Consider the following 17,762-nt stretch of genomic DNA (forward strand, 5'->3'; position numbering starts at 1 on the left):
AAATACAGTACTAATACTGTATCTCTCTTTATCCTAAACGGTTTATACTGACAAATACAAGTGTGAATGAGAACTCATAACAATGTAGGTTGAAATCCAAAAATACATTTTCCGGCGCACTTCCATGACATGTGAATTCAAACACTGAAGTGCAACATTACAGAGCGATGAATTCCCTCCTTTCAGTCCCCTAATGCAGCCGCTGGTTCCCCGTGGTAGTCTGGCTTCCCATGAATGTTGGCTCAGCCCCACAACTGGCCGTTGTAGGTGATAAATGCTCTTTGCTATGATCTGTAACACGTGACTGTTCTAGATCCTGATACCAGCTGCAATGCGAGCACCAGACATTTCCTACCTTCAGTGCGGAGAAGTATCCGCTGGTTAATCTCTTCTTTTTCTTCCTTTAAATGAGAGTTTTCCACTTCAAGCTCAGCGATTCGCTGGATAAACACAGACAGGAGTCAGTATGGTAACCCGGGCTACTAGTCTACCAAGGACAGGCCCAGGATTTAACCATTTGTCACTGGAATCATTGTCCCTATTTTTTTATATTCACCACCAGCATACTACAATTCTCATCATCTCTTTAACATTTAGCGAACAAGTATTTGACATGCAAAAATAATACACGTTATTGCCAAGATGCATTCAATTTGCGTAGCATAGAAGGTCCCAGTGTGCCGCAGAACTGCAACAATTGTCCTTCAGTGGAAAATGTTTGATATTGGTCTATGTAACTGTTGAGTCACTGGGAAAAAAAAAATGTATCAAACCATCTAAAGAGTGGAGAAGTTTCCCATAGCAAACAACCAATCAGCTTCTAGCTAGCATTTATGAAGTACCTTGTACATTCTATAAAATGAAAGGCCGAAGCTGAATGGTTGCTATGGGCAACTTCTTCACTCTTTAGAAAGTTTGATACATCCCCCCTCCATATACAGCAATGTTAGCCAAATGACACAATAAAGGCTGCTACATTTGTATATTTTATCTGATTGAAAGAACAGAATAGGACTATATGATAGAGGGGTCTATTTACTAAGCAGTGTTAGGAGACAGAGTGAAAAGTGATAAGAAAGTGATAAGGTGCCAGCCAATCAGCTCCCAACTGTCATTTTTCAAACACAGCCTGTGAGATGGCAGTTAGGAGCTGATTGTCTGGCACCTTATCACTTTTCACTCTGTCTCCTAACATTGCTTAGTAAATAGACCCCTAATTATCCTAACAGTAACAAAACTAACAGCATTGGCAGAATACCTCTCTATGGTAGCCTAGAGGGGTCAGCAGAGCTGAGACAGGTGAACCCGCTCATCTGCCCTTCTGTCGCCTCCTAACAGTCATCACATGCTTCTTACCTACACCAGCCGCTATCTGTCCTGACCGTGTACACTTCTGCCCAACCCCCCAGTCTTTCCCATGAGCAATCTCCGTATCACGCCGTCCTGGTGCTATGTTCAATCTGACGCTTCTCTACATTGGCACCAGTGAGGAAAAAAAGAGGGGTCACCTGCTGGAGCTGCTGCTTCTCACTCGTATACGTGTCCTCCGCGATCTTCCGCTCATCTCTGCTGTCGGCCAGTTCAGCTCTCAGGGCCTCGATCTCCTCCTGTAAAGTGACGAGCTGGTTGTCGTCCTGCTGGGTCTGTTTCTGTCGCTCCAGCTCCTTCTGCAGCTTTTCTACTTCTGCTGTGCTGGTCAAAGTTTTGGTGGCAAGCTGCTCCTTCAGATCTTTATAGTCTTTGTTCTAAAGAAAACAGAAACGGTTCATTAGACACCAAAGTGAGAATGACGTTCAGCTGTTCTGTATCTAGTCCTGCAACATTCAGGAGATATTTAGCACCATTTGGGCGATTGGTTTTTTTCTTCTACATTTTGTTTAACAACTCGATTGGGTCTGGGCATTGCAGCCTCTCACATATTTTCCCGCGAATATTCCCCTTTACTGCGGTCTTGTAGAATGATGGTCTATGATTGAGCAGGTAGACCGACCTACCTGTGTTAGCTGTACTCTGTCACATACTGTAAGCGGCATTTGGGGCAGTTACGAGCTCGTAACATTTCTTGCAGTCACTAAGAGTAAATTACATTCTAGGCCAGGTCTGGCCAAACTGTGGCTCTCCAGCTGTTGTGAAACTACAAGTCCCAGCATGCCTTGCTACAGTTTTGCTATTACGAAATACCAAAACTGATGCAGGGCATGCTGGGACTTGTAGTTTCACAACAGCTGGAGAGCCACAGGTTGGCCAGGCCTGTTCTAGGCGATGCGAAGTGCCATCGGAAATGCTAACACCCCTCAGCCGCCAACCTTGCCAGTTTTCCCTTGCGCCCCCATAGAGGTGCGTATGTAAATTAACGATTTTGGGCTACTATAAATCTCGGGGATTCGAGCAGCCACCTAGAATTGCACTTGCTGCATAGATGGTGCTGCATCTGAGGCCAGCATTACGTCATATAAATACAAGCAGCAAACATACTTTACTGTCATATCTGTGTTATTCACTTCTGCTCGGAGTTGTGTCATTTGGGAAGAAAAAAATATATGAAAAAAGTATCATGTCCCATTAATCAGCGTAATACAGTTAGGACTGAGGTTGAGGCATAGATAAAAAAAAAGTAAAATATAAACGTTTCCTGGGGCAAATTGTGAAGAAAGAGTTTGATTCTTTATGTTTGGGAACAGCACAGACAGAACGCCCTGTGTACAGAATCACAGTATCCGTGGGGAGAAGAGGCAACACTGACTGATATCTAAGTACAGGCAGCTAATCTATTAGAGCCCGGCTCCTCTGCATATTGCTACATATCCCACAGAACTTGATTAGACAATTTCTTTTTACAGGCTGAGAAGATAAAGGCGGCCGTGATGCCAGTAATAACTTGTCATAATGTATCTCTCCCATGGATAGACAATATACGTATTACAAAGAATCCCAACAAGGAGTAAAAAGATGTCTGATTCTGTTGGGAGTAGGAGGCTACGGGTAACTGTGTAACATACGTTGTGATCTTCAGTCCAGTTTCTTTTGAGACTTCATTTCGTTCTACACTTGGGGTGCGATCCTGGGTCGGACGCAAAGAGGCTGCAAGTGCGTTAGTCCGTGGCGGTCAGATTACTACCTCATGGTAATGCCCGTGTCATTTTGTTCTACATGCGTATAGCTGCGCTGACTCTTTTTCTGTCCACAGCCATCCTCGATGGTATCAGTGCTTGCGCCTATAGCAACAATGCTGGGTGCAAAAGAACAGTCTGAAGCAGGTCCATCAGCACGCCCCAAACAATCACGGAAGTCGGGTTACACGCCCATGTGTCCGATGAGGCGGACTGTACCACGATAACCGCCCAGATGCTGCCCAATTTCACAGACAGAAGGAGGTGGCCACACAGAGCAAACGGTCCGATCATGTCCTACAACGATGTGCGTACGCATGGTGCAGCGCTGATAATCGCGGGAAGTGCCAACTTTGGGCTCTCGTCCAACTCACAATCAGTCCCTTAGTAGGCAAATAATTACCTGAATTAATAACTCTGTGGGCACCAGTCTATATTACAGGATAACAGAAAATACCGTCATGGTGAAAGCTCTCAGTCGTGCCAACCGGTAATGCTCGTCTTGTGTTCAGAAATGATTCAGCGCCGTGACATGTGAACAGTGTTATTATATTATTCTATAGATTCAACACAATTGGCAGCACAGTATTAATTATGTAGCATTTCCTAACCAACAACTCCAAACGCCTCAGCTAACATAAGGTTTGGAGGCCGATGCCCAAAACTATACCATGGGAGATATCGCCCCCCCCACTGGCGCTGTAGCTGCTGCTTGTCACCTGCTGACGACTGTCACAAGGGGAGCAGCAAAAAGCGACGCGTTCGTTTAAAACACAAGTGCGGGCATCAGACAGCTCTGAGCAGTTAGCGCCTGTACTATAAAGCAACAAAGCTCTTTATGGCTGTGAACGGTCTCAAGGTGTCAGTATCAGAGGGATTAGTGTTAAAGCGACAACAGGGTTGTGTTATCTGGAAATGTGCGAGTCTCAGGTGATTTTATTTATTGGCTTGTGCACGTCTTTCTGCAAACTATTACTACATACATTTATTTCCATTGTAGCGTCTGACTATGGATTTTAGCCTTGTATTTAATAAGGGTTTGATATGTGAGTTTGACATTCTAAGTGTTGACAGTGAGAATTGGGACAGTGTGCGGTTGTTCCCGGCATGTCGACAAGGGCGACTTTACAACTTTAAACATGATGGTAAAGCATCATGATTGAAGTTGTAACTTGTAATGCCAACACTGTTAAAATACATTAAATTGGATTATTAACATGTCGGCATTCCATGTTCGACCTCACACTGCTTACGCATTGCCGACATTTTTAATGTCGAGTTCACCACTACATCCCTTTAACAATCAGGGAGAGATGTTTATTTTCATTGCATGGGAAACGCAAAGCTCCGCTGTGATGCTCTGGACTGTATATAATTGTACCCAGAGATCTGCTTTGTGCCATATCCGTTGCCGCTGAAAATAAAACAATGCGGCCTGATGATATAATGTCATTGCTGAAATGCACAGACAAAAATAAAAACACAATATATTTAAAATAAAGTCATGAAGGCATGCGCTGTGCAAACCAATAAATTAGAGCAATTTGAAGGAGAAAATAACCTGTGCTAGTAAATACAGATTAGTATTATAACGTTTACCTGGTCGTCAATCTTCCTCTGCAGCTGTACCACTTTGTTCTCCATGCCCACACTCAGCTTCTTGAAGTGTTCTGCCGACCTGGCCTCGATCTTCAGCTGCTTGAGCTCCCGTCGGGCCATCAGCCGGCGGTAGGAGCACTGGATGACGATGGCCGCGCTGCGGAACTTGCTGAACTGCTTGCGGGCGACCCAGCCTCGCAGGTGCTTCTGAATGACCGTAGCCTTGTGCTGGCGCAGGAGCTGGGAAATCACAAGGGAGGCAGCACAGTGGAGGTTTGAATATGCCATCGTGTTTAGCAAAGCATTATGGGATAAGGCTTGCTGGTTTCATCTATTATCAAACATTGACTTAAGTTGAGATCTTTGCTCAATGAGTCTTATGACCCGTACACACGGGATGATCAGACAACGATCAGATATCAAACATCCAGCAACATGCACCAACCCCTAAACCACATAACTCCATATAGTAAACAAGCTAACCTGGTCAATATCGACCAGGTTGGCCTATATGCATGGGCGATGGTCGATATCGACCATCTGTGCCCGCGCATCAACCATCGTTTGGAGGAGTTATCAAACGATACAGTTTATATCGTCCTTTATATATGACTGTGTGTATGCACCATATAAGAAACAGGAATATAACAGGGAGATTATATGCTATATGATTCCCAAGGTGCAGCATATGATCAAGGAGAGTACTCCCAAAAGACGCAACTGATTTTCATCAAGACTTAAAAAACAACTGCTCGTACATAAATCGGCATTACATAGATTCTACTTAGGTGGAGGTCTAGGGAACATGATGAGTCCCAATGGAGTCTACCTGGGGTGTGGTACAAAATGTCGACATTAAAAATGTTGAAGCCAACAGTCGGCATGTCTACAACGCATATTCACAGTATTTAAGCCCTAACCCTAACTGCAGCCTAACCCTAACATGTGCCGACGACATTGTGACTGTTGACATTCTGGTGTCAACAAAATGCCTACATAGCATCTACCTGGGGCGGCACGAAGGTGCTATGCAGGGTTACTGCAGTGGGTTTAGAGGGGCAGGGATCGCTGTAAATGGGTATAGAGGGGCAGGGATCGCTGTAAGTGGGTGGCGCTATTCGCCTTGAACAAACAAGGATGTATTTCATTTTTTTCATACTAATTTTATAATAATTTCTCTTAATCACGTTAAATCAATAATATCCGACAGTAAAACAAGAAGCCTTTGCACAATCCTCCTGATAAAGATACTTGGCTTTATATATATATTTATATATATATATATTTTTTTTTATTATTAGTTTATTAGAATCTTTTGTGACAAGTTTTTTAAATTCTTGCAAAAAGAAATGCTGATTTTTTTATATATTTTTTTTTAACTTTCCTGACAAGTGTACAAAGTCTTCCCTACTGGGATTAAGGCTTTATAGCTGCTTTCTGCACCGGAGGGACGTAGTGTGATTGAAATAAAGTGACTTGTTGGTCTCCATAATTTGATAGAAAAGTCATGTTTGCCGATTAAAACCTATTATCCTGCAGCCTTTGCTATATAGAGGAATGAGTACGAGGTTGCGCTGCCAGCCTGTTCCCTGGCCGATCCTCCTAGGAGACATTCATCAAGATAAATGACTGTAATACAGTACCTCGTGATAAGCCCTTCTATCAAACATGCCCCGGGTGAAGGACTGGATAGTGATGGCCGCCCTCCTGAGTGTCTGGTACACCCGATAAATGCGGATCATCCGGAACTGTTTCTGGAAGACGATGGCTGCTTTCGTTTTGCGGAGGTGATCGGCCAGCCTGGGAAATGAACACGAGTCATTTGGCAGCGACGTCACGTTTCATCACAACAAATACTGGTTTCAAAATAATTCATTTTTCAGTATCATTTCCCTCTAAACATTATTTTACTTTCCAGTTTTTAATTCGCTGCTGCAGCGGATGTACAGTAGAATTATATTACGCATGTACTATAAGTATTCGTTAGTCACCTGATTTTCTAGGCCGGTAATATAATAGGTGAATGGATGGACTATATTCACGCCGCCATACCTGCGAGCTAGATGCCCCCGTGCGTATCTCTGGATGGTGATAGCTGCGCTCTTCATCCTCCTATATTTCAGTCTTTGTAACCAGCCACGTACGGTCTTCTGGATCATAATCGTGGCTGCCCGGAACTTATCCGCGCGCAGTTTCTCCAGGTATGCTACTTGCCCGGCACGGAAGAAGATCTTGGTGCGTCCAAACTGGAACTTGTCTGGATCCTGCGTAAAAGATAAAGTACCATTAAAAACTATCTTTCAAAGCAATTGAATCAACGACTGTCCAGACCCAAGAACACCATCTGTAATTACTATATAATTATATACTAGCACCTATATATACTAATTACCAAATTCCTGTAGGCAGATACTAGCACAGTGCCTGTAGCCACCACTTAAGTGCTTAGTGCCAGGAGCTAGCACAGTGTCTGTAATCACCAACTACCCAGTGCCAGGAGCTAGCACAGTGCCTGTAATCACCAACTGCCCAGTGCCAGGAACTAGCACAGTGCCTGTAATCACCAAATGCCCAGTGCCAGGAATTAGCACAGTGTCTAATCACCAACTGTCCAGTGCCAGGAGCTAGCACACTGCCTGTAATCACCAACTACCCAGTGCCAGGAATTAGCACAGTGCCTGTAATAACCAACTGCCCAGAGCCAGGAACTAGCACACTGCCTGTAATCACCAACTGCCCAGTGCCAGGAACTAGCACAATGTCTGTAATCACCAATTGCCCAGTGCCAGGAGCTAGCACAGTGTCTGTAATCACCAACTGCCCAGTGCCAGGAATTAGCACAGTGCCTGTAATCACCAAGTGCTCAGTGCCAGGAGCTAGCACAGTGTCTGTAATCACCAATTGCCCAGTGCCAGGAGCTAGCACAGTGTCTGTAATCACCAACTGCCCAGTGCCAGGAATTAGCACTGTGCCTGTAATCACCAACTGCCCAGTGCCAGGAGCTAGCACAGTGCCTGTAATCACCAACTGCCCAGTGCCAGGAGCAAGCACAGTGTCTGTAATCACCAACTGCCCAGTGCCAGGAATTAGCACTGTGCCTGTAATCACCAACTACCCAGTGCCAGGAGCTAGCACAGTGCCTGTAATCACCAATTGCCCAGTGCCAGGAGCTAGCACAGTGTCTGTAATCACCAATTGCCCAGTGCCAGGAGCTAGCACAGTGCCTGTAATCACCAACTGCCCAGTGCCAGGAGCTAGCACAGTGCCTGTAATCACCAACTGCCCAGTGCCAGGAGCTAGCACAGTGCCTGTAATCACTTACTGCCCAGAGCCAGCAATTAGCACAGTGCCTGTAATCACTTACTGCCCAGTGCCAGGAGCTAGCACAGTGCCTGTAATCACCAACTGCCCAGTGCCAAGAGCTAGCACAGTGCCTGTAATCACCAACTGCCCAAAGAACTAACACAGTGCCTGTAATCACCAACTGTCCAGTGCCAGGAGCTAGCACAGTGCCTGTAATCACCAACTGCCCAGTGCCAGGAGCTAGCACAGTGCCTGTAATCACCAACTGCCCAGTGCCAGGAGCTAGCACAGTGCCTGTAATCACCAACTGCCCAGTGCCAGGAATTAGCACAGTGCCTGTAATCACCAACTGCCCAGTGCCAGGAGCTAGCACAGTGTCTGTAATCACCAACTGCCCAGTGCCAGGAATTAGCACAGTGCCTGTAATCACCAAGTGCTCAGTGCCAGGAGCTAGCACAGTGTCTGTAATCACCAATTGCCCAGTGCCAGGAGCTAGCACAGTGCCTGTAATCACCAACTGCCCAGTGCCAGGAGCTAGCACAGTGCCTGTAATCACCAACTGCCCAGTGCCAGGAGCTAGCATAGTGCCTGTAATCACCAACTGCCCAGTGCCAGGAGCTAGCACAGTGCCTGTAATCACCAACTGCCCAAAGAACTAACACAGTGCCTGTAATCACCAACTGCCCAGTGCCAGGAGCTAGCACAGTGCCTGTAATCACCAACTGCCCAGTGCCAGGAGCTAGCACAGTGCCTGTAATCACCAACTGCCCAAAGAACTAACACAGTGCCTGTAATCACCAACTGCCCAGTGCCAGGAGCTAGCACAGTGCCTGTAATCACCAACTACCCAGTGCCAGGAGCTAGCACAGTGCCTGTAATCACCAACTGCCCAGAGCCAGGAACTAGTGCCAGAAAACAGCACTGTAATTACCAACTACCGGCAACTAACAGTACCCATGTCCAATTTTAACCACTTAAAATTGGTGCAATTCTTGCAGGACAATGTTAGTAAAAGCATAGTTAGAGTGTAGCCTTTCACCTTTACAAGATTCTCTAGCAGGTTCTTGCAGGTGCGTTTTTTGTCACTTTGGGAAATATCCTTCTTTGCCATGAGAACACGGTATCTGTTAAAGAAATCATGGTAGGTCCACCTGGAAGGAAGACAGAAAGCTTTATTAATAAGTTATTATTGCCACAACCAATGTAGTTTATGGATGGGGGGTCGTTGCCCTGGGACCCACCCAATCAGCGCATGACATCAAACTATTGAATGCACCATTTCAGAGCCATAAGAGAAGAAAGAGTTTCCCAAGCTACAGCGCTGGCTCGTGACATGTGTTCAGGATTCTATGGATGGATATGAGGAAGTGAATGCAAAACCTGATTGGATGCCTGCAGCTCCTGTCCAATCAGTTGCTTCTTTCACTACACTACTCCCATCCAGAAAGATCTGAGTCATCCATTCAGTCTCTTACTGCAGAGATGGTACCCAAAGGGAGGTTCCACAGGGAACTGCTGCACTGGGGCCATAAGTGTGTGGGACATGCGGTCTCTTCTGTGCCAGGTAAGTATCACATGCCAGTATTACATGTACATTCCTGTGCCTCCATCATCTCTACAATGTTCTTGTTTCAAGGCTTCAAAGCCCTTAAACTGCTATTTATACCACCCAAAATATTCTTAGAACACAGTAGTGTAAGAAAAACTCTTTAGAGCAGTCACCTCATTTGTACAAGTCGCGTAGTCACATCATAACGGGACTAACATAACGGGAATATCACGCATCGCTTCACAGGATTGGGGGCAAGTGGAGAGGGTGAGGATATTATAAAGTGCTTAAAGCGAACCCAACATTCCAACATGAACCCTAACATGTAGTTTTGGCATGCAGCATTCCCATAATCCCTTGGGTGCCCCAGTGACTGGCACTGTGTAGCGCTGTGCTGCCGTTTGGTAGTACGGAATACCCATTTCCAACAACCGCAGCAGCTTAACAGCATTGGCCCAGCAGCTCCCAGTCATGCAAATATCGGCAATGGGCAACTTTGCTGCCTGTCCGAAAAGGGTCAGCACTTAACAGCATAGAGTTTGGTACGGGGTTTGCTGTAGGCATTAGGGGCCACGGAGGAAATTCTCATTCCAGGTAGGTAACCATGTGCTTTTTAGGGTAGTCCACCCAAAACTAAACTTAAAGGTGACTACAAACATATTGTCATCTATATTATCAGTCCGGAACTACTGTCAAGTTTGAAGTCCCAACATCCTATCTGAGAGATTAATCTAAGAGGTTCTATTGTAAGAAATTTGCGTCTCACTGTTTTTCGTGTGTGTGTTTCTGCTCTTAATTAAAGCAGCGTCGCATAACAATTACAGCGAAGGTTAGGGCGTCCACCCCAGTCACGGGCAATTGGGAGCCGTACAGCTGGCCCTAATTTCTCTTTGTCTATACAGAATATATTACAGTAGGAGCTGATACGCTGCCTGGAACACAGCTTTGCGGTTATGATATTTCCCTGCCTGGAAACTTTCCAAGTACGGACCAGAGGAGATGATCGATTTTCCCTGACATTCCACCAGCAAATTGTGAAAGGGTACAGAAATGTCAGGATTATTTACATAATGAACAGAAACGATTCCCGCGGACCGGATAATTGCTGCAGCATAGTAACCGCGCTCACTACCATAAAGTAGTTTACTCAACATGGACGAGAAGCAGTAAATCGCTCCCATATTACTTTGGAAACTCCGTGCAGGTGAAACGACAAAATGCATTGTGTTATACCGTAATGGATTCACGTCTCTTCAGGCATTACTATTATATTATGGGGCAAGTTACACAAGCAGATGGACGCGGTATTTGGAAATATGGCAAATAAATGTGCTTCACAAACAGGATGATCGCCACAGCACTGTTACATAATTATTTGCCCCTTTCACACCAAACTTTTAACCCGGGTTATTGCTGGGGCAACCCGGGTACAGGTTTGGTGTGAAAAGGGTCAACTCGGGTTGTGTAACCCGGGAATCTGACCCTGGTAGTTACCAGGGTTGAAGATGGCAATGACCAGGATAGGCTGCTGTGTGAACGGCGCACCCTGGGTTATCCGACCCAGGTCACACTACAAGGACCGGAGAGGCAGATCAGCGGCACTTGGAGATGATGTCACCTACAAGAGCCGGCAGACCAGGAAAAGGGACGTCACGGCAATAACCTGGGTCCAGCATGCAGTGTTAACACGGTTTCATCATATGTGGCACGGCTTGAAACAGTGTTCAATAACCCAGGTTGGACCAGGGATTTGGTGTGAAAGGGGAATATAAGGTGTCATTATTATTACACTGTTTGGCTGATTATGAGCTAGGAGTAAAGCAAAAAAAGAGTAAGGGGTAAATCTCCTAAAGTGAGAGTTTTGAGAAGTGGAGATGTTGCCCATAGCAACCAATCAGATTCTAGCTATTGTCTTCTAGAAGGTGCTAGTCAAATGTTAAGTAGAATCTGATTGGTTGCTATGGACAAGATCTTCAGGCTCACCATTGCATTTATATTGGAGTTTATAGTCTAATTTTCTTAACCACAGACAGACGTAAAAACAGGAACAGGACAATTTAATCAGAAGCCAATGGAACTACCATGGAAGGAAGGAAACTGGAGCTCCCGAGAATTGTAACATGAACACAGGTAGGAGATACAGATGTGTCCACATACATCTTACTTCCTTACGCGTTAAACAGCCCTTTTAGTCGCTAGCGCCATGCCGTGACTCAGTAGCAACTCTTTACCTTAAAATAAGTCTTATTCGCAAAGTAATGCAGATAGGCCGCACAAGCAGCTTCTGCTGATTAAAATGATATGCAGCATGCCTGTATTCTGTGTGCGACTATGGGTGTATCTGCATTCAAAATGCTACATTACAGTGTTACGGCCGATGCCACTGTAACGTAGCATTTCACATGCTGACATACCCACAGTTGCACATAGAATATAGGCATGCTGCGTATCATTTAAATCAGCAGAAGCTGCTTGTGCGTCCTATCTGCATCGCTTTGTGAATAAGATGCATTTGAAGGTAAAAAGTTGCATGAAAAGATGCACAGCGCTACTGAGTCGGCCGGCGCTCACGCGTCATGTTTAATGTGACTTTTAGCGCACGGAGGTAAGATGTATCTGGACACATCTGTATATCATATAAAAACCTGGGAGTAAATCACACCCAATACCCCGGGACGGGATGTAGTCAGGAAGCCAATGTTCTAAATGCCAACTGCCGGCTTCCCGACTGTCAAATCCCGGCAAGGTACAAATGACAGGTGTTGAAAACCCGACGCCTGTCATTAGACCTACGCCGAGAGCCCAACGCCTGGGATACCGAACGAAGGTAAGCCGCAGGGGGGGGAGGGTTAGGTTTTAGGGCTCCTGGGGGGACTTAGGGTTAGGCACCACCCCCGGGAGGGTTAGGTTTAGGCTAGGGGAAGGGGGAGAAAGGTTTAGGCACCCCCAGGGGGAGGTTAGGGTTAGGCACCCCCCCGGGAGACTTGGGTTTAGGCTGCGGGGATGGGGGGGAGTTAGGGTTAGGTACTGGGGGGGGGGGAGGTTAGGGTTAAGCACCCCCCGGGGGAGGTTAGGGTTAGGCACCCCCCCCCGGGAGACTTAGGTTTAGGCTGCGGGGATGGGGGGGGGGTTAGGTACTGGGTGGGGGGATGAGGTTAGGGTTAGGCACCCCCCGGGGGAGGTTGTTAGGCACCCCCCCGGGAGACCTAGGTTTAGGCTGCGGGGATGGGGGGGGGCGGTTAGGGTTAGGTACTGGGTGGGGGGATGAAGTTAGGGTTAGGCACCCCCCGGGGGGAGGTTAGGGTTAGGCACCCCCGGGATACTTCGGTTTAGGCTGCGGGGATGGGGGGGGTTAGGTACCGGGGGGGGGGGAGGTTAGGGTTAGGCACCCCTAGGGGAGGGTTAGGGGGGAGAATAGGGTTGGTTATACTTACCTTATTAGCAATCAGGATCTTCACCCCTGCCAGGTTTCCGCTGTCGGGATTTGAACAGCCGAACATGCGGCCGCTGGCAATACATACTACACCCCCCCGTGACAGTTATACTCTGTGCCTCTGGAATTGTAATCTTTATCTTTTTAGCATTTATTAGCAGGAAAAAAAATTTCAAATATTTTTCTTTTATATAAAAATTATAATAGCTGTATAGATGGCTAGAGGTTAAGGCTAGTTTAAGGTCACTGGCGGAGAGTCATAGATATTGGTGCGGAAACTTCAATGTTAGCTGCCAGAGACATGACCAATGCAGGAGACAGTGCTGACATCAGTATGCTGATATAACACCAAGAACCGGAGGGCTTTGGTAAGAATAACATACTGAACTGATGATGTCAGAGTTCTAGCTCATCAGTGTTTTAGGCCCAATTTATACATTTGTACAGTTTTTACAATACAGTATACAATTGAGTGATGTTGGGGGCAAAAAGAACAGACCCATCCAAACATGGGATTTTACGATGGGGGTTACACAATAGCTTCCAATTTCATGGAACCGGTGGGATTTCAACGAGATTGCCGAAACATTTAAAAGGCAAATCAGTTATAAGGCTGGTATAGCTGTATAACAGATTGACACTTTAATTTTAGCGGCAATCTCACTGACATCCAGCTGGTACCGTGAGTCAGAATCCATCACATAACCCCCATAAGGTGTCTATATTCGGCACAGGGGATAGGATTATGGAATGTCCTATATATTTAAATTATGCCCCTAAACACACAGCAGAATTGACATGTATGCTATAACAGAACTGCTGTATAATTAAGAGGGGTGCCCCATGAAAACTGAGCAATGATCACTACAAGGGATGCAGATGAATACAGCTAATTCCTTTATAACAAAAGGAGTATGATAAATAATTGTGGATTCCTGTAATTTCACCAGCTGGCAAGTCATACTGAGGCGTTTAATTCAATAACAGCTGGATATATCTGTCCTGACTAGATGATTTATTTGTACCCGTTAAAGTATGCAGGATAATTATGGGCCTCTGGCAATGGCTATTATTAAATGAGGGTGTTCAATTCTGGACAGCTTTGTCTCACTAAACTCCCTCCTTTGACACCTGTATGACTAAAACTTGTGCTTCAGCCAGTGTTCCGGGTGGAGCTCAGGTATTCCTGGCGCCAGATCACCAGGATCCCAGCAGCATTCTGTGCTTATAGACACAAGTTACATAGGGGTTAATGTACTAAGCAGTGATAAGACACAGAGTGAAAAGTGATAAGGTGCCAGCCAATCAGCTCCCAACTGTCATCTCACAGGTGTTTGAAAAATGACAGTTGGGAGCTGACTGGCTGGTACCTTATCACAGACTTATCACTTTTCACTCTGTCTCCTAACACTGCTTAGTACATAGACCCCATAATGCGGTACCTGGTTGACTCTAGCATGTGTCACTGCTAACATTATTTACTAACTTGTGGTTCTCCAGCTATACTGGAACTTCAAATACTGTACCCACACAGACTGGCAAGGCACTGCTTGGACTTGTGGTGCCACAACAGCTGGAGAGTCACGAGGACTGATTTAGATAGACTCAATAATTACAAAAATGTTAAATAAAGTTTAAATCTAGCAGCTCTTTCTTATAACACCAGAATAAGTGTCCCGTATAACACAGTGTAAGACAACTATTGGAAAGGTTCCCAAATATAATCTATAGGAGACTACAGAACCTCATTTATCCATAAATGATGAATGGTCCCCAGGGGAATTGGATTTAGGGTTGGCGCAGGTACAGTACCTGGATGGGTAGCCAGCTGCGCTGATCCTGATGGTCTCTAGGACGCCGCAGGCCCTCAGCTGCTGCACGGCTCTCTTTGGATCGAAGCTGTAACACAATAAATATTGGATCAGATTTACAGCCAAACAAATTGCATTTGTGCCAATAACGGATAACTGGCAATCACACGCCTAATGCGTACAACACTTTTTTTAAGATGATTAATTGGTTCATGTTTGACAAAGCAGCATAACACTGATATCACGTAACAAATGTATTATCATTGCTAACTCTGTCTGGCATTGGAACAATTCCGTGTGTGTGTGCTCCAGTCCTCGGTTGTCCAATAGGTCATGTTCTGTACAGCACATTATAATCAGCTATAACAGGCAGGGGATTAGAGATAATCCAGAACTCCGTCAAAAGCTGGACAGTAAGTGTAACACCCCAGGTCCCGGGAGCTATGCACAGCGATCAGTGGTATTACCTAGAACTGTGGGCCTGATTCAGCAAGGAATGCAGTTGTCAAGTTCTAAGCATGCGAACTAGCAATTGCAGAGGCTACGCAGACCCATCGCAGAGTGATTGACAGGAAGTGCCGTTTGTGGGTGGTGATGGGGGGTGGTCGGACGAACGCAGGCGTGCCTGTGCGTTTCAACGCCGTTGCAGGGGCTGTTTATAAATTATCCACTGCATGGCCATAAGCAGCTATAGCACTGATAGCGTGCGTGGCTGTGAGCAATTCCTGAGTAAGGTCAGGGCTTGTGCAAGTGTGCGTATGGGTCCGATGTTACTCAATGTAACTGATGGTTTATCTATGTTCCCCTAGTATACGGATGTGAGTAAGGGGAAGTGGGCGTCCTTATGTCAGGCTGCGATCGCAATGCAAACATTTTATTTTTTATTTTTTTATTAACATTTTCTTATATAGCGCAGCATATTCAGTTGCGCTTTACATTTAAATATCACCGCTGATATTAGCAACTGCGGTGCGTACGTATGAGCAGAATTGCGTTCCGTAGTGAATCAGGCCCTGTATCACTTTGGTGGATATTTACAGATTTAAATAGTAAGGACAAGTGCTGAAAATGTTTTGTTTTGTATCCATATAGGGCAGTTATATTGCCATGCAGCTGGTACCATGTAGCATACTGTACATACTTGTTTTTCTTCAGTTCCCCTCCAGGAGGGGGCGCTCAGGTGGGAGGTGTGGGGCTGCCAATTATGTTGCCCCACCCGCTGCGGTGCAATGATGCAAAATTTGGTAATATACATTTTGTTTTAGAGACACAACAAAGTACAAGTCAACTAGCATAAAAGTACCCTCGTGTGCTTCTCCTTACTCATATCATACCTTCATCTACTCCTCACTCGGGCACCTATCACTCGGCTGCTTATGTCACTGGTTTATTTATGTACTGTGTAAGGCACAGCGGAGGAACACTTGTGGCGCCATATAAATAAAGGATAACAATAATATTGGTCATTAGGTCGACCATCATTCTGTAGACATGTTTTTAGGTCGACAAGGTTAAACGAATGACGTAACATGTTGACAATATTATGTTGACACTTTTTTTCATGATTTTTAGGGTTAGGCTAAAAAACAGAAAACCCCATGTGTCGTCATTTTAGCATCGACATGTTAAATGTCTACCTTTTCAATGTGTCGACCATTTAACCCTGTCAACCTAAACGCATAAGTACAGAAGGATGTTCAACCGAATGACCATGTCGACCTTTTCACGGTCAACATTCAGAACCAGTCGAACTTGTGGTGTTAACCTTCTGAATGTCGATCCTTTTTACCCTCTACTTTTTATACCACACCCGGCACCTAGTACCACCGGGCAGGTAAGTATCACCCAACTCTCTACTTTTTATACCACACCCGTCACCTACTACCACCGGGCAGGTAAGTATCACCCATCTGCTCTGGCGACAATTGGATGATTGCTGGGATAAGAGAGGAGAGAATATCTCAGTTATTGCAGCATAATGTTAAATAGACCTAATGGACTCCTCGGACTGTGTGTCTTGGGTGCCGATAACAGAATCCATGTATTATTTATCCACAGACAGACATACAGACGTGTGTCCTCACTCGCCATTGCTGCAGTCGCGCCAAACAGCCCCTCTCCGTGCGCCTGGTCCCGTGAGACGCTGGTAGGGCCGTGCGTTTTTCATTTCATCTTTATTTGTTGCAATGCGACTAGGACGCACCAGGAGACTGATTAATTTAATATAAAACACTTGTATATCTGAGTGCAACTGAGGGGGGTATTCAATTAGCTGCGGCGTTTCCCCCAAGACTAATTACCATCAAAAATCCCTGCGGTGCGGGGAAAGTCTATTCAATGTAATAGCCTTTTTCCCGCGCCGAAAAAAAAAAATCAGGATTCAGGCGCAGAAACCCACAGATGCTGCAAAAACTGCGGAATCAATGGGTTTTTTCCCTGCTCGCGAACACGATTTTGTGTTTTTTTTTGCGGACTTTACCTCGCACCGCCATGAGCTGCGAGGTTTAGTCCGACTGCAGGGGCTCGCTTGCAAGGTAATCCCCGCTAACTGAATTGCTCCGGCGCTTAGCCGCTAATTGAATACCCCCCTGAGTCTCTCAATCAGTATATACAGTGCTACGATACAGCAGCTGTAGCTTTTTCCACACCAAGTTCTGTGTACAGTCTCAGTTCACATATCAGATTAATGCTGGTGCATCCCAGTCGCGTTTCCGGCAAAGGAAGACGCAAAAAAGACGCCCGGCACAGAGTCTTGCGGCACCAGGCGGCTCACTTACGCCAGGCATATCACGCTGCATGGCATATTGAGGCTAGATGACCAAGGACCCAACAAACAGAGGAACTGTAGCTCCAAAAATCCAGACAAGATTGTTAAGATCATTTTAAATGCCTCAGCTCCGCAAACGAAATAAGATAATATTTAGCCCAGAATGCCAATGTTCCTGAGCCTGCAAGCA

At 45.7% G+C, this 17,762-nt stretch overlaps 1 protein-coding gene across 2 annotated transcripts in view; it reads right to left on the bottom strand.

Moving 5' to 3' along the window:
* Positions 1-17,762, bottom strand: part of MYO5B (myosin VB) — a 132,147-nt gene that overhangs the window by 37,867 nt on the left and 76,518 nt on the right. For both annotated transcript variants that reach the window (XM_088464695.1, XM_088464693.1), the window contains exons 13-19: positions 14,807-14,893; positions 9,052-9,163; positions 6,762-6,973; positions 6,353-6,509; positions 4,710-4,949; positions 1,509-1,745; positions 356-440 (exon numbers count right to left, since the gene is read on the bottom strand). In XM_088464695.1, coding sequence (XP_088320821.1) covers positions 356-440; positions 1,509-1,745; positions 4,710-4,949; positions 6,353-6,509; positions 6,762-6,973; positions 9,052-9,163; positions 14,807-14,893 — 1,130 coding nt within the window. The remainder of the gene's footprint in view (positions 1-355; positions 441-1,508; positions 1,746-4,709; positions 4,950-6,352; positions 6,510-6,761; positions 6,974-9,051; positions 9,164-14,806; positions 14,894-17,762) is intronic.

This window comes from Taudactylus pleione, unplaced genomic scaffold, assembly GCF_031769625.1.
Source record: "Taudactylus pleione unplaced genomic scaffold, aTauple2 ptg001750l, whole genome shotgun sequence".
NCBI classification, from domain to species: Eukaryota; Metazoa; Chordata; class Amphibia; order Anura; family Myobatrachidae; genus Taudactylus; species Taudactylus pleione.